The sequence below is a fragment of the Gossypium hirsutum genome, chromosome D06 (assembly GCF_007990345.1).
Source record: "Gossypium hirsutum isolate 1008001.06 chromosome D06, Gossypium_hirsutum_v2.1, whole genome shotgun sequence".
Taxonomy (NCBI): Eukaryota; Viridiplantae; Streptophyta; class Magnoliopsida; order Malvales; family Malvaceae; genus Gossypium; species Gossypium hirsutum.
Window position 1 is genome coordinate 43911604 of NC_053442.1, and position 25166 is coordinate 43936769.

At 35.2% G+C, this 25166-nt stretch overlaps 1 protein-coding gene across 1 annotated transcript; it reads right to left on the reverse strand.

Annotated features, from left to right (window-relative positions):
* Positions 1-1781: 1781 nt before the first annotated feature.
* LOC107952449 (uncharacterized) lies at positions 1782-2911 on the reverse strand. The gene is made up of 2 exons (XM_041095591.1): positions 2422-2911; positions 1782-2260 (listed from the first exon to the last, which is right to left on the reverse strand). Exons 1-2 carry the CDS (start codon positions 2909-2911, stop codon positions 1782-1784), a joined length of 969 nt encoding a protein of 322 aa, XP_040951525.1.
* Positions 2912-25166: the final 22255 nt, after the last annotated feature.

Here is a 25166-nt window from a genome sequence, read left to right on the forward strand (position 1 = left end):
CTTGGTCAATCGATCCACGATGACCCAGACAGAATCCTTCTTAGTGGGTGTTAGAGGCAACCCACTAACGAAGTCCATCGTTACTCGCTCCCATTTTCATAATGGTTCTTAACCGGCTACAGTAAACCCGAAGGTAACTGATGCTTAGCCTTAACCTGCTGGCAAGTCAAACAGTAAACAATGAAGTTGATAACCTCACGCTTCAACCTTGGCCACCAGTATAATTCTCGAAGATCTCGGTACATCTTGTTCCTGTCGGGATGCATAGTACAGGGACTACCATGCGCCTCTCTCAGAATCGACTGCCTTAAATCCTTATCATTCGGTACACAAATTCGACCACGGAAAAAAAATACCCCATCACTGTTTATCCCAAAATCAGTAGTGCCACCATTCTTAACCTGATGAAAACACAACCTGAGAGACTTATCCCCCAACTATTTACCTCGAATCTATTCAATCCATGTCGGTTTGACCTGAAGTTCTGCCAACAAACTTCCATCGTCGAATAGGCTAAGTCAAGTGAGCATCACTTTCAAATCGGTCATAGCCCTACGGCTCATCGCATCGACCACTATATTGGTCTTGTCGGGATGGTACTCAATGGTACAATTATAATCCTTAAGCAGCTCAACCCATCTACACGGCCTAAGATTTAACTCTTTCTAAGTGAGGAGATACTTGAGGCTCTTATGATCAGTGTAGATAATACACTTCTCATCGTATAGATAATGTCTCCAGATTTTCAATACAAAGACTACGGTGGCCAACTCCAAATCGTGTGTCGGATAATTCGCCTCGTGTGTCTTAAGCTGACGAGACGCATATGCAACCACCTTACCATCTTGCATCAAGACACATCCCAAACTGACATGTGATGCCTCACTATAAACCGTGAACTCCTTTCCAGGTTCAGGCTATACCAAAATAAGAGCCTCAGTACGTACAGTCTTAAGCTTCTCAAAGCTCTCTTGCTACGAATTAGTCCAGTCAAACGGTACACCTTTACGTAATAGCTTAGTCAATGGTGCTTCGATCAATCAAAATCCTTCCACAAACCGTCGGTAATAATCTGCCAACCCCAAAAAGCTGCGAATCTCAAACACAGTCTTAAGCTGCTTCTAGTCCAATACAGCCTCAATTTTTCGAGGATCGACTCGAATCCCCTCAGTGACACCACATGACCTAGAAATGTTACTTCACGTAACCAGAACTCGCACTTGTTAAACTTAGCTTAGAGTTGCTTTCCTTCAAAATCTGAAGAACAATCCTAAGGTGGTTGTCATGCTTATCGTCAATCCTCGAATAAACCAATATGTCATTGAAGAACACCACTACAAACCGATCCAGGTAGGGCTGAAACACTCGGTTCATCAAATCCATGAAAGTTGCCGGTGCATTAGTCAGTCCAAATGGCATAACTAGGAACTCGTAGTGACCATAACAAGTCCTAAATGCCGTCTTATGTACATCAGCCTCCTTAACCCTCAACTGGTGATACCCAGAACGCAAGTTAATTTTGGAGAACATAGACACCCCTCGAAACTGGTCAAACAAATCATCAATGCTCGGAAGTGGATACTTGTTCTTAATAGTTAACTTATTTAGTTGTAGGTAGTCGATAGGCATCTTCATGGATCCATCCTTTTTCTTAACAAACAGTACTGGTGCTCCCCATGGGGACACACTAGGGCAGATGAACCCACGATCCAATAACTCCTGAATTTGAGCCTTGAACTTTATAAGCTCCTTCGGTGCCATTCGATAGGGAGTGATAGGCACTAGGCTATACCAGGGAGAAGCTCAATCCCAAACTCCACTTTCTGATTCGGAGGTAAACTCGGTAGCTCCTTAGGAAAGATGTCTAAAAAATCCCTCACAGTTTTGATGTCCTTAACAATAGAGTCCTTAGAACCGGAAACACTTACGTAGGCCAAATACGCCTCACATCCCTTGCGAACGAGTTTCTCAGCTACCAATACAGAGATCACGTTAGCCAAGTAATTCTGACGTTCCCCAATCACAACTACTTCATTACCCCCTTCAGTTCTCAATACAACCCTCTTAGTCGTACAGTCCAAACTGACACAATGCTTGACTAACCAGTCCATCCCCAATATCATATCGAACTCCCCAAATGGAAGCTCCATCAAATTAGCCAAAAATACTGCCCCTTGTACCTCTAAAGAAACATCCCTGTACAGTTTGCTAACTCTAACAGATTGCCCCAGCAAGCTCAGGTAAGGCGTAGATCCTATATCTATCAACACAGTGTAAGGCAAATCAAAAATAAGAAACGTGCCCATGATAACGTCTGGAGCATCTCTATCCTCTTGGCGATGAACAGCATAAACTAGGGCCGGCTGTATTGCCTCAGCCTGTCCAACACCTCTGCCCGGTGCTCTCTACCCCGACCCATACCATTACCACCCCTAGCCTGACCACGGCCCCTAGGCGGTTGCTGAACTACCCCCGATGGCTGTGCAGTACCAGAACCCTCAACTTGAACCTGATTGGCCCTCAGCGGACACTCTCGAACACTGTGTTCAGTAGACCTACAGTTTAAACAAGCCTCATTTGTCCTCCAACATTCGCCCGAATGGCGTCTTCCACAATGCCTACAAAGCGTGATCCTAGTAGGTGTAATAGGGGCCCCAACTCTAACTGGCCCACCAGATCTAACCTTATTCTTAGGCCTCATCACAGAACTCGAGGGCTCCGAATCCCTTTTATTCTTGCCTCTCTCCTTATCCCGGTTTTGTCGCTCAGCGTGCTTTACCTCCTCAGCGATCTTTGCCTTCTCTACCAGTATTGAAAAGTCACGCTCTCTCTGCGGAGCTATTAGAGCTTTCAAACTATCCCTGAGTCCATCCTCGAAGCGGACACAACACTCATATTGAATCGCCACCATGCCTCGCTCATAGCTACTCAATCTTAGAAACCCGACCTCATACTCGGCCACTGAACAATCCTCTTGCGTGAGATTCAGAAAATCACATCTTTTAGCATCAATGTAACTTGCCCCACATATTTACCTTGAAAAGTAGACTTATAAAAATCCTAAGTCAGTCGTTCGGGCTGAGTGTCCTCCTTAGCAGTCAGCCACCATTGGTATGTTTCATCGCGAAGTAAGGAAACAACTCATTTCAATTTCTATTCAGGGGTAAAGTCCAGATCGTCCATGATTCTTTCTGTGGCCTCCACCTAGTACTCGGCCACGCTAGGGGCGACTCGAGTGACACCCTTGAATAGCTCAGCCCTATTGGACCGGAGTCGTTTCGTAACTGACCCTCGGCCCCCAGGTCCAATATTGGGCCCAGCGACCGCCTTTAATATCCTCAACATAGCATGGGACAAGGCATCGTCCCTGGGCATACGATCATGAGACCTAGTCTCTGTAGCAGGTGAAACCGGCATCTCGCTAGTATCTAGATTCGGCATGCTGCCTAACAACGATGACTCAGCTCGAGCCCCTCTACGGCCTCTACCTCGGCCTCTAGTACCTCATCCGCGAATACCTCGTGCACTCATTGTAGAATTTGTAGCTTATCTGTGTTAAAATTTTTATGAATCAGTTACAGTTTTGATATCTATTAGTAGATATTTTATGCAAAATAGTATCAGAAGTTTAGAGTTTGTTATCACGAATCGTAGTCTTACTACAGTTTTCAGTTTCGCTACTGTTTTCAGTACACACTATCTATAGTGTTCTCAACACAGTATAGTAGTTTCAGAATATGCTACTCAAATTTTCAAAAACTTATCAGAGTTTTTAGAACACTGACAGAATCGGTGCTGGAGACTCGGTGTACCACATGCTCAGTCAAAAATATTTCAAACCATTTAAAAATCATCTATTAAAAACCAAGTTTTAAAACCCAAATCTACAGTCGAGTTTTGCAACCTGGCTCTGATATCACTAAATCTAACACCCCAAATCTGGCCTAGACGTTATGGTCGAATTTGGCGATGTCACATGGAAAGGGATTTGAAGACAAGATTGTCGAGTTTAAGAACTGTTACAAAAAGTTAGCTTTTATTTAATTCGAAAAAACTAGTGGATTTACTTTAAAACTTGTCTCTTAGTAGAAGCTTTTGTAACCAATTAATTTAGGGAAAATCGTTTCTATTTATGAAAAACCTTATCTTTTAGAAAAAAAATGTGTTTTGTGGAGTTGCAGTTTTAAAAAAAAATCCATAAAAATAGTATAAAGTCCTAAATTTAAATTCAACCAATCCATAGTCCAGAAGTTACATCAAAAACCCTAAATAAGTAATAAATTATGGGCATTAACGTAAAACAGTATAAAATTTACATGTGGCCACTGTCGAGTCCTCTGTTGCACCGACCCATCAAGTCTCGGGATTACCTGTACAGATTAAATATAGAAAGGGTGAGTTTTTGCAAACTCAGTGTGTAATCCCCACAGAAAAAATGCATACAAATAATCAACAAAATTCAGTGAGATACAGTCTGGGGCCTGTGTCCATCACAGAATCAGTTTGGGCCTTAGCCCATTCAAATATGGTCTCAGAAATACATTAGGGCCTTGGCCCATATCAGATACAGAATGCAGATATAGTAAATCAGAATCCTACCCATCAGCCTCTACACAACATTTTAGTCCAACCTTACACACTATATGAGGATTAAATCAATCCACTCATCCCTACACACCATGCTATATCGAAATGCTTCACATAATCAGAAGGTTGCAGCTGAGCTGCCAGATAACAGGCTTAATAGCCGTTCAGACACTTCCTTCAAATATCATCAACCCACCCCGATGCAATGCAACATACAAAATATGTCATGCCATTATGCAATTAATAATACATACATTCAGATATCATAAGTCATGCTCGGTATAGAAATCAGATAGACAGATCACACATATAGGGGTCTAAGTAAAGCTTACCGACCTTACAGTAGATCCACAGTCGACTTGGGCGACCCGTGCAAGCTTATAGTACTTTTAAAAAAAATGAGTTCACATTCCCATGTGGCCCACTCGGCCCAAATTGGCCTTGGCCACGTGATCCATTTTTAATGTAACCCGTGCTAGTTAATTATTCGTATATGTTTTCACTATTTACTACTATGTTCCTTCAAAGATGTGTACTTATGTCACTATTACTAAAATATTTATATCTTGAGCTACAAAATTCCGAATTAAGATCTGCTTGATGTCTTTGAAAATAAACTCAAATACCTTTCTATCATAAAATTTTTAGTTCAGCCAATAAGTACAGTAAAATCTTCAAACTTATCCCTATTCTGTTGTCTGATAGCTTCATCCATTCTTTGCTAAAAATTAATTATCTTTTAGTACAAAATTTGGATGATGTTTCCATTTGTTTCTATTGAAAATAGACTCATTAATTATTTAGACATGTAAATTTTGACCCCTAATTATTTTTCTCCAATTTTTGATGATTTTCCAAAGTTAGAACAGGGGAACCCAAATTCATTCTGACCTTGTCTCACGATTTAAAATTCCATAACTTACACAGTTTCTTCTATGAGAAACTAGACTCAATAAGATTTAATTCCATATATTTTTCATCCTCTAATTCTATTTACACAATTTATGGCAATTTTTCAAATTTAGCCTAGTGTTGTTGTCCAAACAGCAAGCAATTTCGACTTTTCGCCAAATCTTTTTTTTTTTTTGCGTTTCGAATACACACTTGGTTTTGTTTGATGCTAAAACAGTCCCCGAGCACTCCAAAGCCTATAATCAAGATACTCAACATCAATTTAACGGATTTACAAGCAAATTGACAACCAAGAACAAACAGAAACCCAACTTACCACCAACGATAACCCTCCGTTTAACTATTGTTAGGACGAGAACACCGAATTCACCAGTCCGAGCCTCCCCCTACGCCCAAATCACAGAGAAAAAACATTACCACTTCAGTCGTTAAGAGATTCATGACAGAAACAAAGAGAAACACTTACCGAAACTAAGCGAGCACTAACCGCGTACGAAAATGAAAGAAAATAAATGAATTAAGGAAAACTCAAGAAGAAGAAAAAGAAGAGAAATATGGAAAAACTCAGAGAATTTCGGCAAGAAGAGAGGGAGAAGAATAGACAGTAATTTTTTTTTTTGGAAAATAGAGTCAAAATTCAGTTATGGGAAAAAAATAAAATAAAATTCCGATAACCCCCAAAATCTTGTAATCTTCTCCCCTAATTCCCACTACCCATACACTACTCATAGTCCCCCTATTACACAACTCTCTCCCGAAATCCAAGCAAAAAATAATACCCTTGCCTACATAGGGATTCAAACACAAGACTTCCACCATAATAACACACCATTTAACCACCAAACCAGTAGGCCAATTCTAATGTAATTTACCCAACAATCAAATAAAAGCCTATTAAACAAGAGTAAGGCCTAATTCATTCAAAATATCAAAATTTGCCCAAGCGAATGCTTAAACTTGGGACCTCCCAAACACTCCCAAAACACTTAACCACTAAAGCTGACAGATATTTGTGTCATATTTTCATAATAAAGAAATTAGAAATTTTGGGGCGTTACATTATACCTATCAAAATCATGTACAATTGATATAAAAACATTAACATCATGATAAATTGTCCTTAGTTGCTCACTTTAAAATTGACAACGACTAAATTGCTTTGATTATTTTGAGAATGACCAATTTGCTCAATTTTAAAATGGAGAGGGACTGAAGAGGTCCTTTTACCAATTTTTTTGTTAAATTTGTTGCTTTGATAGTTTGAAATAATAAAAAAATCTCTCATTTGATAGCAATGTAACTAAAGAAAACTGATGTTGTAATGAACTTGAATTTAACAAAATAAATTTAACAATGTTAACAATTGAATTTGACTTTTGAAATCTAAAAATTAAAGGGACTATATTCCTAGAGATAAAAGTGCAAGGACTAAATTTTAAATTTACGAAGAATACAAAGACTTATGACATATTTTAATCACTATTATTTAAGCCTTTGATTAAATTAGTGTTACAAGTTAATCACACGCTAATTCAGTTGAAAAAAATTTAAGAAATTATGTTTTTTTTTTTACAAATCTATATTATTATGATGGTTTTTTTTCAATTTTTATATAAAATCAATAAAAATTAATATATGATTAAATTTGCATTTAGGATATTATAATTTTTAAACCTTCAACTTTACCTTACATAAATATTCAATTTTACATTTAAACCAAAACATCGTTTGTTTTTATATAAAATTTTAGTATATATATTTTTACATAAAAAATTTCACCCAGGGTGTACAATAATCTAATATATATTTAAATAATTCTTAGAATTTAGTTTGATATTATGACATACTCTCTACGTGGGTAAAAAATTATGTAATAAATATATTTATAAAAGGAGAATTATTTGATACATTGGTTTTTAGACACTACAAGTAGGGCCAGGAAATTGACAAGTGTCCTATAGGAGTAGAAGTGTTCATGGGTCAGGTCAGGCCCAACCAAAATCTTAAGTCCGTTTACTAGGCCCGGCCTGACCTGCCCCATATTAAAAGTTTTTATATTATTTTTTATATAATTTTTAAATATATATACTAATTAAAATAAATATTTTCTAACAAATTGAAAATAATTTTTAAAAAAATATGTATACTTAAATAACAATAAGGTAGATACAACTTAACAAGCAAATGTCTCTAAAATAATAACAAAATTAACAATAAAACAAGTGTTATACAAAATTCAAGCAATAACAAAAAAATAGTAGCAACATAATAGTTAGTGGTAGCAAAATACGGAGAAAATAGCAAAAAATAACTTTTTTTGTTCTTTTGTGAATTTGGGCCAAAAATATCCTGCCCAAGGTCCAGCCCGTTTAAACTCTTTTTTTTTTTGCCCAAACTTATTTTTTGGACCAATATTTTTTTTCAAACCATTCTACTTTTCAGACGGGCCTTGGCCCTGCCCATGTACAGGTCTATATAAGAGTATAGTAAAATATTAAAAAAAAAGAAATATTCAGAAAAAAGAGAGACACATGTCTATTTTTGGATCAAGAAATTGACATGTGTGCTATAGAAACATAGTAAAATATTTAAAAATAAATATTAAAAAGAAAAGAAACATGACAATTTTTTGAGACTGCTCGTGGAATAAAAAATGTTTATTGTTAATGGACCAAATACTAAAAGTGAAATTTTAATTAAAATAATAAAATTAACATATCAAAATTATGACATCTTAAATTCAAGCAATATTTTAAATTTTACATGAAATATAAAAATAAAAAATAACCTTTTTTATTATTTATTAAAACCAATTGAAATGCAATTCAACTTACGTTAACTTAATCAACCCTTTAAAAGATAGGATAAACTGTGAAAATAGTCACTTTTGTTTGTTTTAGATTATATATTAGTCACTTATATTTGAAATGTTACGTTTTAGTCGTTTATGTTATCATTTCGTTACAATGTGGTCACTCTACCGTTAAGCTCCGTTACCTCCCTAATGGCGGTCCTACGTGGCAGTCCAAATAGGTTTTAAATGCCAATTTAGATGTCTTATGTGGCAGTCCAAATTAAATTTATTTAATTAAAAACTTATTTTCATCCGAGTAACTGGATATCCAAGTTGGCATTTAAAACTCATTTGGATTGCCATGTAGAACTGCCGTTAGGGAGGTAACTGAGTTTAACGGTAGAGTAACCACTTCGTAACAAAACGATAATGCAAGTGACTAAATTGTAACATTTCAAACATAAGTGACTAAAATGTAATCTGAGGCAAACAAAAGTGACTATTTTTATAGTTTACCCTAAAAGATAATACTTTTATATTCAGATCGGCTATAAAGAAACTAACAAAGTAAAATATCCTATTTTAGCTCTTAAAATACGAGTTTGTGTAGCAAAATAATTCTTTGAATTACAACATTATTTACTATCTTTAATGTCGAAACCGTTTTTTTTTTTAAACAAAAATTTGGTTGTCGACTTTAAAAAAACAAAATGGAGTCGCCACCGATCCTTTATTAGGGTGTGATCGGCTCACCTTAAAAACTATTTTGGTCTACAAATTTTGAGAAAATGAGTTCGGGAGTCGGTTACGCATGAGGAAGGGTTAGCACCCTCGTAACGCCCAAAATCGGTACCAAATTGATCATTTAATGTCTTAGTGTCGAAAGTTAAAAAGATTTTAAAATCAGCTCAAATGATGAAATTTGCAAAAGGATAATCAATTGTTCAAGTCATGTGAAGAAATCGAGTCCCAATACGTTAGGGTACAATTATTTATAATTCCCGAACTTTGAATATCGCTTTTATTTTATGCAAAAATCTTCATTTTGAGAAAGTAACATGCCACACCCAATACGTTAGGACACAACAAGTTAAGTTCCCAAAAATGATTTTTATACTCATGCATTTTGAATAAAGAATATCCTCGATTATTTAAGATTAACAAAGAAAATCGGAACCCAATACGTTAGGGCTCAATTTTATCGAAAATCCCAAACTTCGAATATTGCCTTTATTCAAAATAAACCTTGAATTAAGAGAAAATGATTTTGATATATTGACAAAACCAAAATATATTTCCCAAAGGGTGTATTTAAAGTTAATGTACAATATGATACAAATACTTTAATTTAGAACGTATATGAATACGTATTTACAAAATATATATACAAGTACAATATACAAGTAAATTCACAAATACGTGCATGCATATATTTGACACACATGTACAAGGATACACATAAAAAGATAGAATGAAATATATCAATAAAAAAACTAAAAAAATGCATGTATATGTATTTGAAAATCGTGAAAAAGGATAAAATACAAAAATATATATATGTGTATATATTTACAAAATAAAAAAAATAAACGTATATGTATACGTAAGTCATGAAAATATGCTTATGTATATATCCAAATATTTACATATATGTACAATATATAAAATAATAAAAATATTTATAATGATTTAAAAATATGAAAATGTATACATAAATATATCATGGAAAATGTATGTGTATTTTAAATTGTAAAATATGGGAAACATGTAAGTATTCTAAAATGTATATGTATACATATATATATGTTTGTAAAAAAGAATTTATGAAGAATAATATATAAAAAATACGTATATACATATTTACAAAAGTAAAAAATATTTGAAACTAAAATATAAAAGTATATATATATATAGAAGTTGAAAAAAAAAATATAATCAGATGTATAAAATATATAGGTAGACATGTAATGTAAAACATGCATATATATATATTATAAAAAACAATATGTGAATACTATATAAGAAAAATGCATAGATATTATATAAGAAAAATGCATGTGAATGAACATAGAGATAATGATAGTAATAATGATAATATATAATATAATAATAATGTTTTTTTAAATAATTAAATAAAAAAATAGTTCAAAAAGAAAAAGTGGATTAAATTGAACAAAAGACGAAAAAAACGGGGGCAAATTAGAAATAAATAAAAGGACTAAATCGAATGCACAGGAAACAATGGAGGACCAAAAGGGGAATTAATCCCTCCCTCCTATATGCTGCGCAGCACTGGATTAAATCGTCACGCCAGTAAAATATTTGGGCCAATTTTTAAAGAGGAAAAAGAACTTGATTAAAACACGTCACAAAAGGGGGAGGGCTAACTGCGCAATTTCCCCATTTATGTGGAGACGCGCAGACCCCCCCCAAAGCTAAACAGTGCCGTTTCTTGTTTCTTCTTTAGGTTTTAACAAAAAAATCAGAAGTTAACTTTCTTTCCCCCTTCAACAAAGGAAACAGTTTCCTTAGGGTTTCTTCAACCCCCAATTGCCGCCGTTCAGCCCTATGCCAGAGCCCCGATCACGACGAAGCCGGCAACAACTGGTGGTTTTGGCAGAAACAAAAGGTGAGTCTCCTGTTCTTCCCCTTTTATTATTTTAAACAAAATAAAAAAAATAAAAAGAAAATAAAACAAAAGCAAAAAAAGTAAAAGATCACATTTACATTAAAAAAATTTGTGTTTTTTCTCCCCCTTATATCTTTTTTACAATCGGTTTATATAATCGAAATAAAACATCAAAATATCAAAAAAAATCAAAAGAATCCTTATTTTCTCGTTATTGTTGCGATGAATACTGATGTTGGATCCGCTTTTCTCGCAGGTACGACGATCGTGGAGGCGCGATTTGTGCGGAGTGGGTGAGCTGTGGTGGCTGGAGAGGGGAGGCTACTCGGGTTTTTTTTTTTGTTTTTTGGGCTAGGTTTAGTTTGGGTCAAGTGTTGGGCCATTCTAGGTTTAGTTGGGCCCGGGCATTATTGGTTTTGTACAGCTGCCCTTCTTTGCTCATTGTCGTGTAACGGGAATAGAGCAAAGACTAAAAGCCCAATTATGTCCAGTCTTACTGAGCCTCGACTTCTTCAGTACTTCTTTACTTCAAATAGCTTGATTCCTTCCTACTGCATCTTCAGAGGTATAGGAACTGGTGCTTCAATCTACTCCACTGCAATGTATGTCAGGGAGATAGGATTCGTATGTTGTAGCTTTTCAAAAGAACTAAATTTGCTATCTTTAATCTGCTCCACTGCAACTTCAGGGGGATACGACCTGTAGCTTCAATTTGTTCTGCTACAACTTAAGGATAAATCTGACGCGATCTGCTCTACTGCAACTTTAGAGAGATGAGATCTGTGGTTTTAGTCCACTCCATTGCAACTTCAAGGAGATAGGATTGGTTACTTCTGTCTACTCCACTGCAACTTCAGGGAGATAAGACTTGTATCTTCGATCTACTTTACCACCAGTATGGGAAGACAAGATATGTTCTCTTTGATCTACTTCATGCCAATACATGAAGACAAGATCTGCTTTCTTCAATCGATTCCACTACTGACCAGGGAGATAGAATTACTGGCTCCAATATACTCCGCTGCAACCTCAGGGAGGTAAAATCTGCCATCTTTGATCTGCTCCACTACTGCTTAGGGAGATAAGATCTGTAATCTTCAATCTATTCCACTGTTGCCCAGGGAGATAGAATTACTGGCTTCAATGTACTCCACTGTAACCACAGGGAGGTAAAATCCGCCATCTTTGATCTGCTCCACTACTGTTTAGGGAGGCAATATATGAAATCTTCAATCTATTCCACTGCTGCCCAGGGAAGTAGAATTATTGGCTTCAATGTACTCCACTGTAACCTCAGGGAGGTAAAATCCACCATCTTCGATCTGCTCCACTACTGCTTAGGGAGATAAGATCTGTCTTCAATCTATTCCACTGCTGCCCAAGGAAGTAGAATTACTGGCTTCAATGTACTCCACTGCAACCTCAGGGAGGTAAAATCCACCATCTTTGATCTGCTCCACTACTGCTTAGGGAGATAAGATCTGTAATCTTCAATCTATTCCACTGTTGCCCAGGGAGATAGAATTACTGGCTTCAATGTACTCCACTGCAACCTCAGGGAGGTAAAATCCACCATATTTGATTTGCTCCACTACTGCTTAGGGAGATAAGATCTGTAATCTTCAATCTATTCCACTGTTGCCCAGGGAGATAGAACTACTGGCTTCAATGTACTCCACTGCAACCTCAGGGAGGTAAAATCCACCATCTTTGATCTGCTCCACTACTGCTTAGGGAGATAAGATCTGTAATCTTCAATCTATTCCACTGTTGCCTAGGGAGATAGAATTACTGGCTTCAATGTACTCCACTGTAACCACAGGGAGGTAAAATCTGCCATCTCTGATCTGCTCCACTACTGCTTAGGGAGACAAGATCTGAAATCTTCAATCTATTCTGCTGCTACCCAGGGAAGTAGAATTATTGGCTTCAATGTACTCCACTGTAACCATAGGGAGGTAAAATCTGTCGTCTTCGATCTGCTTCGCTGTCTATGCAGGAATGCAAGATCTAAAATTTTCAGTCTATTCCACTGCTACACATGGAGATAGAATTACTGGCTTCAATGTACTCCACTGTAACCACAGGGAGGTAAAATTTGCCGTCTTCGATCTACTTCGCTATTTATGCAGGAATGCAAGATCTAAAATCTTCAGTCTATTCCACTGCTACCGAGGGAGATAGAATTACTGGCTTCAATGTACTCCACTGTAACCATAGGGAGGTAAAATTCACCATCTTTGATCTGCTCCACTACTGCTTAGGGAGACAAGATATGAAATCTTCAATCTATTCCACTACTACCCAGGGAAGTAGAATTACTGGCTTCAATGTACTCCACTGTAACCACAGGGAGGTAAAATTCGCCATCTTTAATCTGCTTCGTTGTCTATGCAGGAAGACAAGATCTGCTGCTTTTCAACCTACTCCACTGTTGCTTAGGGAGATAAGGCTTCATGATTTCTCCGATCTGTTTTCTATGGAACATAACCTGTATAATTCACTTTATGAACCTAATTATGCCTAATGATTAGGATGTCATGAATAGAATGAATCAAATGCTCCTAGCTAAGCATGTGTGAATAACATTTGAATGAATGCAAAATGTCATTTTTCGAGAATGATTCCTTCTTGTCACTCAGGTTATCATTACTCAAAGTTTAGTTAAAGTTTCATCGCTAATATGCTATAGCGCCTTCTTGCTCGAATGGCATCTTCAAAGAAACACTTGACCAGATTGCCCCCATTGTAAACCTCCAAGTTTGATCTATTGGGATGTAAAATTTGTACCATCTTTCTCCCGTTGTAACCCAAGAGTAAAAAGATTTGGCCTTTCTCAATCCTCTGCTATCACAATTCAAGGATACAGAATGTGAAACTCTTTGGTCTCTTACACCATTCCCAGGGTGTTACACCAGATGCTCATGCACAAATGAAGAATTCTTCTCCAAGAACAACTTTTACTTATTATTCGGTGAACATTGCTTGCTTGTTCATTGAAGCTTTGTCACCAACACGACATCTTGCCATTTTGTTCAATCAATACTTTAGATAAGAAAATTCAAAAGGATAGTCTTAGTTTAGACTCTTCCTTATCAGATTTCCAACCTGGTGCGTTCTAAACAATAGTCCTGTTTCAGGTTCCTGTATTATTTTGAAACTTCTAGAGTAATATGCAAAACTTCCCTTGTGAAAGTTTTATTAGTCTATTAACCATTATTCTAATGCAACTTGCTCGCCAAAAAGATCATGGATAAAAATAGAGTTGGTTCTGAGCACAACTCGAAATGAATAAATTGCCAAGGATAATAAAGCTGGATAACAAAGAAATTGATTTAGGAATGCATATCTTGGAAATGAATGAAGTGTTTCAAGAATAACAAAAAAAAAATAGTATAAGGATTAGGTGCCCCAGATATTGCAGCTTGAACTTCTCTGTACAGATTTTTTAAAGACCATTCTGAGTTTAACATGTGTTTAGGAGTACTTTGTCGATGCCCCAAGATGTCACCTACCCTTTCCTATTGATTCAGGTATAGCAAGACCACTGCATGCCCCATTCTAATCAGTATTTGAGCTGCTCTGAAAATTTCAAACACCATTTTGGTCAACATTTGAGCCGCCCTTTTTGGGTTTTCAACTCAAATCCCCTTTGGTTTAAGGCGCCCCTTGCGAGTTTTCACCTTAGCCTCTCCATTTTTTTTTTAATTTTTCATTTTCATCTTTTCATTTTTCACATCACTTTTTTTTTGGACTCAAACTTCCCTTCGCGGGTTTTTACCTTGGTCCTCTCCTTCCTTAAGCGGAGTATTTCCTGACTGCATCTGAGTTTACAGGACTTTGCAGGTTTATCATCCATCTCGCTCAAAATCAAAGCTCCTTTGGAAAAAAACCTTCTCTATAATCATAAGGTTCCTCTCAATTTGGCAACTGTTTCCCTCCATAATATTTTTTGTAGATGGAGGATCTTCAACATTTGGTCACCCTCGTGGAATTCTCTAGGATGAACCTTTTGTTATAGGCTCGCATCATTCCTTTCTTGGTACATCTGACCCTGATGAATAGCTTTTAATCTTCTTCCTTCTATCAAGTTCAATTGATCACATTGCGATTGGATCTATTCTGCTTCATCCAACTTGCTCAGCCAATCAAAGCTCCTTTGGGAAAAAAAACCTTCTCTATAACAAAAGGTTTTTCCCAATTTGGCATCCGTTCCCCCCCAAAACATTTTTTATAGAGGGAAAATCTTCAACATTTGGTCACCCTCGTGGAATTCTCTAGGATGAACCCTTTTTATGGGCTCGCATCATTCATTTCTGGTACACTGACCGTGATGAATAGTTTTTAGTCTTCTTCCTTCAATTAGGTTCAACTAATCGTATCGGGATTGGATCTTCATCCTACTTCAGCTCAGTCAAAATCTGAAGAGAAAGAACTTCAACTTTAATGAAAAAAATCGTGATAAACTGAAAAGAGTGGCATTGCCCTGGTAGAGTTTTCACTGTACCATTCATGATATTCACCTTGAACATACTGTAAATTTCTAAAATCGTGCTGTCGTTCAGATTGTAATGACAGCGCTTAAACCGAGCACATCCTAGTATGACCATACGAAGACACCTTTGAATGCTTGAAGTAACCCAACAACGTCTTGCTTTATTTTTTTCAGTCATGCATGTTCCCTCAAGGTCACAGTCTCTATTGTCACATTCATTTCTCTTATTGATTTACCATCCTCAACAAGTCAGGAGATAAGCTACAGTTTATGACATCTTCAAAGTCATGAGATCCCTCTAAACACATGTCTCACTCAAAAGGCGATTTTGAGTCTGTAGCAGCGTCACTCATGTCATTGATATTTGGGGACCCATAGTAGGTGCCAAAGAATATACAAAGAATAATATAAATGAATGAATGAATGGTTTGGCAGAAAAAATCCAACAGAATGAAAGAATCGTAAAGAATAAAAGAGTATTTGCTCAAAGATGATTGCAATGATGCATTTTATTGAAATAATAATGTTCAGACATGAGCCTATTTCACAAAGAAGTTCTTATTGCTTCTAGGCTAAAAGCAACAAGTGTGTTCTGAACATTACTCTAACAAATTCTAAATACTACAGGGTTTCTTCTGCACTCTAATTATTTAGAACACTCTCAAGTTTACAAGGGCGAATATCTGACAATGTCCCTTCTTCAGTTGTTTCTTCGTATATGTCACTGATGTGGATACTTCCTAACACCTCTTCATACATTGCATCCACTCTATTGTCAATCAGGATTGGGAAGCGGATTTTTTGCACTAGATGAGTCATCAAGCTTGACAACACCCATGTTGATGAGTTTTTCAACTAGCTTTTTGAAGGTAATGCAATTCTCAATTGAGTGCCCCGTAATTCCCACATGGTAGTCACATTGTGCGTTCGCATCATACCACTTGGGATACGGAGGTTGTGGCGGTTTTAAGTAGGAAGGGGAAACAACATGCGCATCAAATAAGCTTTGGTACAGCTCCTTATACGACATCGGAATTGGCGTGAACTGGAGCTTCTCAGTACCTGGTTTTACTCCAGATGAACTTTGTTGACTAGCAACCCTCTTTCCAGGATGACTTACAATAACTGATTTAGAGTAACTTGTGTTGTTCACCTCATTTTCTTTTCTCCTCGAGGTTGACCACTTACTACTCTCTTCTGTCTCAATTTTCCCGCTTCTTATAGCATTTTCGATCATTTCACCATTCATAACTATGTCAGAAAAGCTTTTTGTGGCACTTCCTAACATATGTGTAATGAACGGGCTTTCAATATATTTATAAAAAGCATCGTCATTTCTTTCTCTAAGAGCGGTGGTTGAACTTGGACTGCGACTTCCCTCCATCTTTGTGCGTACTGCCTAAAGCTTTCGCTCGGCTTCTTCTCCATGTTTTGAAGGGTAATTCTATCAGAAGCCATGTCTGTCACATGACTATAATGTTTCATGAATGCTTGTGCCAAGTCCCTCCATGAACCAATCGTGGTACGACTCAATTGGTTGTACCATTTAGATGCTGCCCCTGAAAGGCTATCCTGGAAACAATGTATCAATAGCTGGTCATTGTTAACGTATCCAGCCATTTGCCTACAGAACATGGTGATATGAGCTTCTGGGCAAGTTGTCCCATTGTACTTCTCGAATTCCGACATCTTAAACTTGTGAGGGAGTACCAATCTGGAACTAAGCTTAGCTCTTTGGCGTCAATCCCGCGATAGCTTTCAGTGTCTTTCATCGCTTTGAATTTCTCCTCTAGCCATTTGCACCTTTCCTCTAACTACCTTGGTAACTCCTCCTTTATTCTTTCCTTTTCAGCCATTTCATCGAAGTCAGGAATGGCAGAGTTAACAGGGTAGTTTTTAGGGTTAGAGCCCAATCTAGCTTGAAAGTTTGAAACACTGGCCTGGGACTGCTGAGGCTTGATTGTGGCAGTGGGTTTGTGCGGATATTCAGCTTGAGTTCGAACATGTGGAGGAGTAAAGCCTAGAGGATAGAGTGGTTCATTACCCACTTCGACATCAGCCATGGGACCCTTTCCCTTATCACCTCCTCCAGTCAACAGTTTGGTTAGCTTCGCCATAATATCATCTTGGGATTCTCGCATCTTCTCAGACATATCTTGTTGCATCTTATCTAACCGCTCCTGCACCTATAGCTGAAGTCGGTCTTGCATCTCCTTCTGACACTGTTCGAGTTTTTCCAATCTCTGATCCATGTCTTTAATCTTTGCTCGAGTGCCGTAACGGTGCTTGGTTGGTTGGTTGGTTTCCAGGTTAACTGAGCAGGGATTTTAATTAATTAGGATCATTTAAAGGTGTCTAATGCATATAATGTAATGAAATGCAAATGCATGAAATGAATGCAAAAAGAGATGTTGATTCATGTTCAATTCTTTACTAGAAAGTTTTACTAGAAAACAAATCTCTTTACATAAAGCGGATATATATATACGGCTTCACCTTCGTACTTCAAGCGAAGGCATCGACCATTCGGATATTAAGATGCACCTCGCGAATTTGAACTCCTTTTTGTTTGATCTAGGTCATAACTCCTTGCTCATTCACGTTCATTAGCTTCTTTAAGAGGTTGGGACCTTTGATGACTTTGAATAATCTTTGACAATTTGAATTCTCAGGTCACGTAGCAAATTCGTATACTCCTCTTGTTAGACCTTTCGTGTCACGTTTTCTTAGACTGTATTCAGACAACCGTATTATCTTCCACCTTATCAAGAAACCCGTTTTCCATGGTGAGCTCTCTATTAATAACCAAACGTGAATCAACACCTCTTTTCTATAATGAAATGCCATGCAGTCTAAATGCTATGCAGTCAAAGTGAAACACAAAAAAGTCAGTATTATGTATAAAATCATAATTCAATGTACACAGGAAATTATAAAAGCACATATTCAGGACCCCTCTAGGGTTTGGTATAGCTCTACCTAGGGTAAGTTCCTAAGGTTTACTATATGAGGGTTTTTTTCTAAAGTAAGGGTACCCGAACTAGCAGATTCCTCGATCTTCACCCATTATAGGCTCATGTGGATCGAGTTCAATTCAGGGGGATACATTTCCCTATGGCTGCACGGAGATGAAAATCTCACGAAGACATAGGTACGGATGTATCCCAGAAGCGGTCCACTACCCTGCACGGAGGTGAAAACCTCACGAAGGACTAGTTTCTCGCTCCCACTTAAGGGTGAAATGCAAAATGCAAATGCAAAGTTGTCAACTTTCCAAGATGAAAAATCAATGAATGCAAAGGGAACTCATGAATTTTTTAAAAAACTTTTGATTTTCGACACAAAGACAAATATAATCAGTTTATGGCTCGACTCTCTAAAGTCCCCAGTAGAGTCGCCAAGCTGTTGAAATCGTTTTTTTTAAACAAAAATTTGGTTGTCGACTTTAAAAAAACAAAATGGAGTCGCCACCGATCCTTTATTAGGGTGTGATCGGCTCACTTTAAAAATTATTTTGGTCTACAAATTTTAAGAAAATGAGTTCGGGAGTCGGTTACGCACGAGGAAGGGTTAGCACCCTCGTAACGCCCAAAATCGGTACCAAATTGATCATTTAATGTCTTAGTGTCGAAAGTTAAAAAGATTTTAAAATAAGCTCAAATGATGAAATTTGCAAAAGGATAATCAATTGTTCAAGTCATGAGAAGAAATCGAGTCCCAATATGTTAGGGTACAATTACTTATAATTCCCGAACTTTGAATATCACTTTTATTTTATGCGAAAATCTTCATTTTGAGAAAGTAACATGCCACACCCAATACGTTAGGACACAACAAGTTAAGTTCCCAAAAATGATTTTTATACTCATGCATTTTGAATAAAGAATATCCTCGATTATTTAAGATTAACAAAGAAAATCGGAACCCAATACGTTAGGGCTCAATTTTATCGAAAATCTCAAACTTCGAATATTGCCTTTATTCAAAATAAACCTTGAATTAAGAGAAAATGATTTTGATATATTGGCAAAACCAAAATATATTTCCCAAAGGGTGTATTTAAAGTTAATGTACAATATGATACAAATACTTTAATTTAGAACGTATATGAATACGTATTTACAAAATATATATACAAGTACAATATACAAGTAAATTCACAAATACGTGCATGCATATATTTGACACACATGTACAAGGATACACATAAAAAGATAGAATGAAATATATCAATCAAAAAAACTAAAAAAATGCATGTATATGTATTTGAAAATCGTGAAAAAGGATAAAATATAAAAATATGTATATGTGTATATATTTACAAAATAAAAAAAAACAAACGTATATGTATACGTAAGTCATGAAAATATGCTTATGTATATATCCAAATATTTACATATATGTACAATATATAAAATAATAAAAATATTTATAATGATTTAAAAATATGAAAATGTATACATAAATATATCATGGAAAATGTATGTGTATTTTAAATTGTAAAATATGGGAAACATGTAAGTATTCTAAAATGTATATGTATACATATATATATGTTTGTAAAAAAAGAATTTATGAAGAATAATATATAAAAAATACGTATATACATATTTACAAAAGTAAAAAATATTTGAAACTAAAATATAAAAATATATATATATAGAAGTTGAAAAAAAATATAATCACATGTATAAAATATATAGGCAGACGTTAATGTAAAACATGCATATATATATGTATATTATAAAAAACAATATGTGAATACTATATAAGAAAAATGCATATATATTATATAAGAAAAATGCATGTGAATGAACATAGAGATAATGATAGTAATAATGATAATATATAATATAATAATAATGTTTTTTTAAATAATTAAATAAAAAATAGTTCAAAAAGAAAAAGTGGATTAAATTGAACAAAAGACGAAAAAACGGGGGCAAATTAGAAATAAATAAAAGGACTAAATCGAATGCGCAGGAAACAATGAAGGACCAAAAGGGGAATTAATCCCTCCCTCCTATATGCTGCGCAACACTGGATTAAATCGTCATGCGAGTAAAATATTTGGGCCAAATTTTAAAGAGAAAAAAGAACTTGATTAAAACACGTCACAAAAGGGGGAGGGCTAACTGCGCAATTTCCCCATTTATGTGGAGACGCGCAGACCCCCCCCAAAGCTAAACGGCGCCGTTTCTTGTTTCTTCTTTAGGTTTTAACAAAAAAATCAGAAGTTAACTTTGTTTCCCCCTTCAGCAAAGGAAACAGTTTCCTTAGGGTTTCTTCAACCCCCAATTGCCGCCGTTCAGCCCTATGCCAGAGCCCCGATCACGACGAAGCCGGCAACAACTGGGTGGTTTCGGTAGAAACAAAAGGTGAGTCTCATGTTCTTCCCCTTTTATTATTTTAAGCAAAATAAAAAAAAAGTAAAAGAAAATAAAACAAAAGCAAAAAAAAGTAAAAGATCACCTTTACATTAAAAAAATTTGTGTTTTTTCTCCCCCTTATATCTTTTTTACAATCGGTTTATATAACCGAAATAAAACATCAAAATATCAAAAAAAATCAAAAGAATCCTTATTTTCTCATTATTGTTGCGATGAATACTGATGTTGGATCTGTTTTTCTCGCAGGTACGACGATCGTGGAGGCGCGATTTGTGTGGAGTGGGTGAGCTGCGGCGGCTGGAGAGGGGAGGCTGCTAGGGTTTCTTTTTTTTGTTTTTTGGGCTAGGTTTAGTTTGGGTCAAGTGTTGGGCCATTCTAGGTTTAGTTGGGCCCGGGCATTATTGGGTTTGTACATTTAAAATTTTCAAAAATATTACCACAAAATAATTGGATAAAAGTTGAGATATGATTTTATTTGGGTTCTTGAAAACAAATTTAATATAATATTTAGTACATGAATTTGACAATTTATCTTAATTTGGTACCTAAGCTTTGTTTTTGTCCAATTTGATATTTGAACTTAACACAACACTTTTTCTTAATTTGATTCCTAATATTTTTTTATTCAATTTGGTACCTGAACTTGAACTTTTTTCTAATTTGGTAACTACATTTTTTTCCAATTTGATATCTGAAATTGTCAAACATTAAACAAATTACTCCAATATACTAACAATGTTATTTTTTATGAGGAACCAAAACTAATCAATGTATGACCAACATGTGGTAGATGACATGAATTTTTTTTTTGTATTTTAAATGTTAAATTACTTTTAGTTTTTTTTTAATTCAACATAATAAATTTCTTTTATTTTGGTTTTCTAAAACTCTTGTTTTCTTCTTCAATATCAATTCGTTAAGTATAGCTCAAAGCATATCTTTTTAAACATGAATTTCCTTTAATATTAATGATATATTTATGGAATTGAGGATTTTGTGAATGTCAAACCATGTTTTAAGTATGTGGCCCCTCTTGAATCATTCATGGCATTATAGTTGTAACCTCCCCAACCCCGCCTAGACGGTAGACTCGAATTTGAAAGATTACATTAACCATCGAAGTGGCTCGGCCTTTATCGAAATCAATTTTCCTTTTAAAACTCAAGTTCACACAGGCAATTTATATGCTCTAGTTTAACTTATAAGGAATAGTAGCTGAAATAAAAACATAAGTCGATTTAATAAAACAATTTCGTTTAATCAAATATTAATAAATAATAACCTAACTTTATAACCTATACTGAATGCGATGCACCTAACAACTAAATTAAAACCAAATCCCAAACCACGGTTCATAATAAAAGAAAACAAAAATAACTCAACCTCCTAAGGAATTAAAAACAATAGTATTAACGGAAATAAAAATGAAACCCAAGCCGAGACCCTCCGAGTGTCATGTCTGCGTCTTAGTTTGAAGTATTATTTGTAAAGATGGAAAATTAGGAGGACTGAGCTTTGGGAGCTCAATGTGAGTTCCTTTACAATAAACTGAATCATACTACTATATTTTTAAACTATAAATTCACATCATACATCATTATCAAGATTAACACTCGGTTATAAATATTTGTCAATCTTAACACAGTAAATTGATGTTGCTACCTTAGTCAAAATAATAGTAATAATAATAATAACATACCCAACCATAGACAATCAATAGAATCAATTTCAGAGGTATTCATATAGTTGACGAAGGATATATGCGTATAAATTAGTTTAATCATTTCATCAAGTAAATTCAGTCATATATGCATAAATTATCAAATATGCCATACAAAAATCGGTTTAAAAATTGATTGTCCTACCCCCAACCACTAGCACTCCAAAATTGGAAGTTCACCAAAACTCCCTCTACCATCACTCCAACTTGTAGACTTAATACCACATTCATATTTGGATAATTGCAGATGAAAGGTACTGATAACTACGGAAACACGACCATCTCGCAGATAAGAGCTGTCAGAGGGAATGTGAGAGCATAATGGAAATGTTACAGTTAGGATCTGTTATAATTGTAGGTACACAATGAGACTATCACAGTTAGAATATGCTGTAATTGTGAGTACACATCAAACGATTAAATGCAGATAAACTGTCTGTTCATCCTTCGATCATATCAACCCAACCCATGAAAAAGTAAAATAAATACATTCCAAGTCATTCAATCTATATATCGTTTACATTTAATCCAATAACTAATAAATGAAAATAATGAATAAATTAAACATCCAATTTTGCAAACAATTAGGGCATTTGGATCATTTAATTGGATATCCATAAAATACGTGTAACATTATTCATTATTCAAGCAATCAATCAAGAGTAATTCAATCAATAAATTCAATCATCCATATGTTGTTCTATTCTTAATCCATGACCTAATTGTATAATCTAGTTCTCTAAATACCATTAAAACCTAATCAGGGACTAATTTGAATAAAATAATTAAAGTTGAGAAAAAATGTAATTTTTGAGTTTCAAAGGCTACACGGTCGTGTGACTGGACTTTGTACAAAGCCCCAGGTCGTGTGTGATTTGAATAGATGAGGTGTAGGGGCCACATGGCCGTGTGACTGGACCGTGTGTGACACATCAGGTCATGTGCAAAATGAAGGTGCGAAGAATTATAGAGGAACATGGTCGTGTGTAAGGCTGTGCAATCCACATGGGTTGGCCACACGCCCGTGTGGTAGGCCGTGTACAGCTGGGCGGTTAAAAATTTTAACTCGATTTTTCGTAAAAGAACGCACACCTGTCTTTCAAGGTTTCGTACAATAGTCCTCATGTCTAGGTATGATCCGTATTACCTACACAGGTCTTTCAATTGACAAACGCAAGAATTAATAATGGATTTTCAAGATTTGGGGGGTTTTTCGCTAAGATCGTAAAAGACTCATAGCAAACAAAAGATCTATCGAAAACTATGATTTTCTAGAATTGAAGAAATCTAACCATTGAAAAAGGAGAAAACTTTTTAGAGATTGATCGCACGAAATTCAATGATTGGTTGATAAACGATTTGGTTTGGACTTGATTGCAAAGTTGAGTTTCAAGAATTAAATTTCCAGCAAGAATTTTGTAACAGAGGGTTTGTAGAGAAAATTGAGAATAAATAGGGAGAACGAGGGTTTCAATTTAGGTTAGAATCAAATAGGAAATCCTAATCGTGCTAGAAAGGGAACTTAATGTTTGAGTTAAGGAAAAACTCAAGGGCTATTTGGTAAATGCCCCGTTTTGGCCAAAATTCATGAAGAAAAATGAAAGGAAATGGTTTGGATGGAACCTAGGATTAAAATGTTAAAGGTGTGATGTTTGACCATTAAGGTATTACCCATTTCTTAATTATATTCTACCATATTTATTTCTTATGCTAGGTTAGCTTTCATCTTTAGTTGCTAAAAGATAAAGAGGAAAAATACAAATAATGGGGCTTGATTCTTAGTTTTTTTAGGGGTTTTACTAAACTCTTAACCACTAATGCTAGGACTAAATTTATAATTTTTTCTAAAAGAATTAGACCCTGTAGTTTTGGGGTGTTACAACAGTCAAAGTAACCTTAACCCCAATAAAAAGTAAAGTTTGAGCATACTATTTGCCGAAATTGAGACATCTCCAAATAAATGTAATCATTCTTATCATTAAATTTCATGTCATCCATTACATGTTGGTCATCCATTAGTTATTTTTGTTCCCTCATAAAAAAAAACTAACAGTATTAGTATTTTTGGATATTTTGTATAACATTTGACAAGTTTTGGCATTAAATTGGACCAAAAAAACTTAGGTACCAAATTAGAAAAAAAAAAGTCAAGTTTAGGTACCAACTTGGGGTAAAAACAGGCTTAGCACCACTTAAAAAAATATGTGAAGTTCATGTAATAAATATTTTATTAAGACTAATATATAAAGAATTTTTTTAAAACATAGAAAAAATAAATTTGAAGATATAAATAGAGAAATCATTTGTTAGGCACCAAGATAAAAATATAAATTATTGGGTTAAAGTTAGACATTTTTATACTAAAGAATTAATTAAATTATTTACTTTCATTAAAGATAAAAAAAAATGAAAATACCCCTTAGATATAAAGATGTTTACTTTATTTGAGTTTAATTAAAGTTGAAAGATAATACAAATTAACAGGAAAAAGGTTGTATGAAATTCAAGACGAATTTTCTGATGTTATTAAAAAGGGATAATATTTATGTTTCATACAATCTTTCCTTCAAACTAACCTTTCATCTCTTGATAAAATAATTTTAGGATTTTTTTTTCACAATTTTTCCTTTTACATTGCT

What these genes read in the sequence shown, in the direction of transcription:
- LOC107952449 (XM_041095591.1), bottom strand. Translation starts at nt 2,911, where the DNA reads ATGGTGGCGATTCAATATGAGTGTTGTGTCCGCTTCGAGGATGGACTC. An exon ending in TCAGGCTAGGGGTGGTAATG is followed by an intron (nt 2,261 to 2,421) that starts GTATGGGTCGGG and finishes CTGTGTTGATAG; the next exon opens with ATATAGGATCTACGCCTTAC.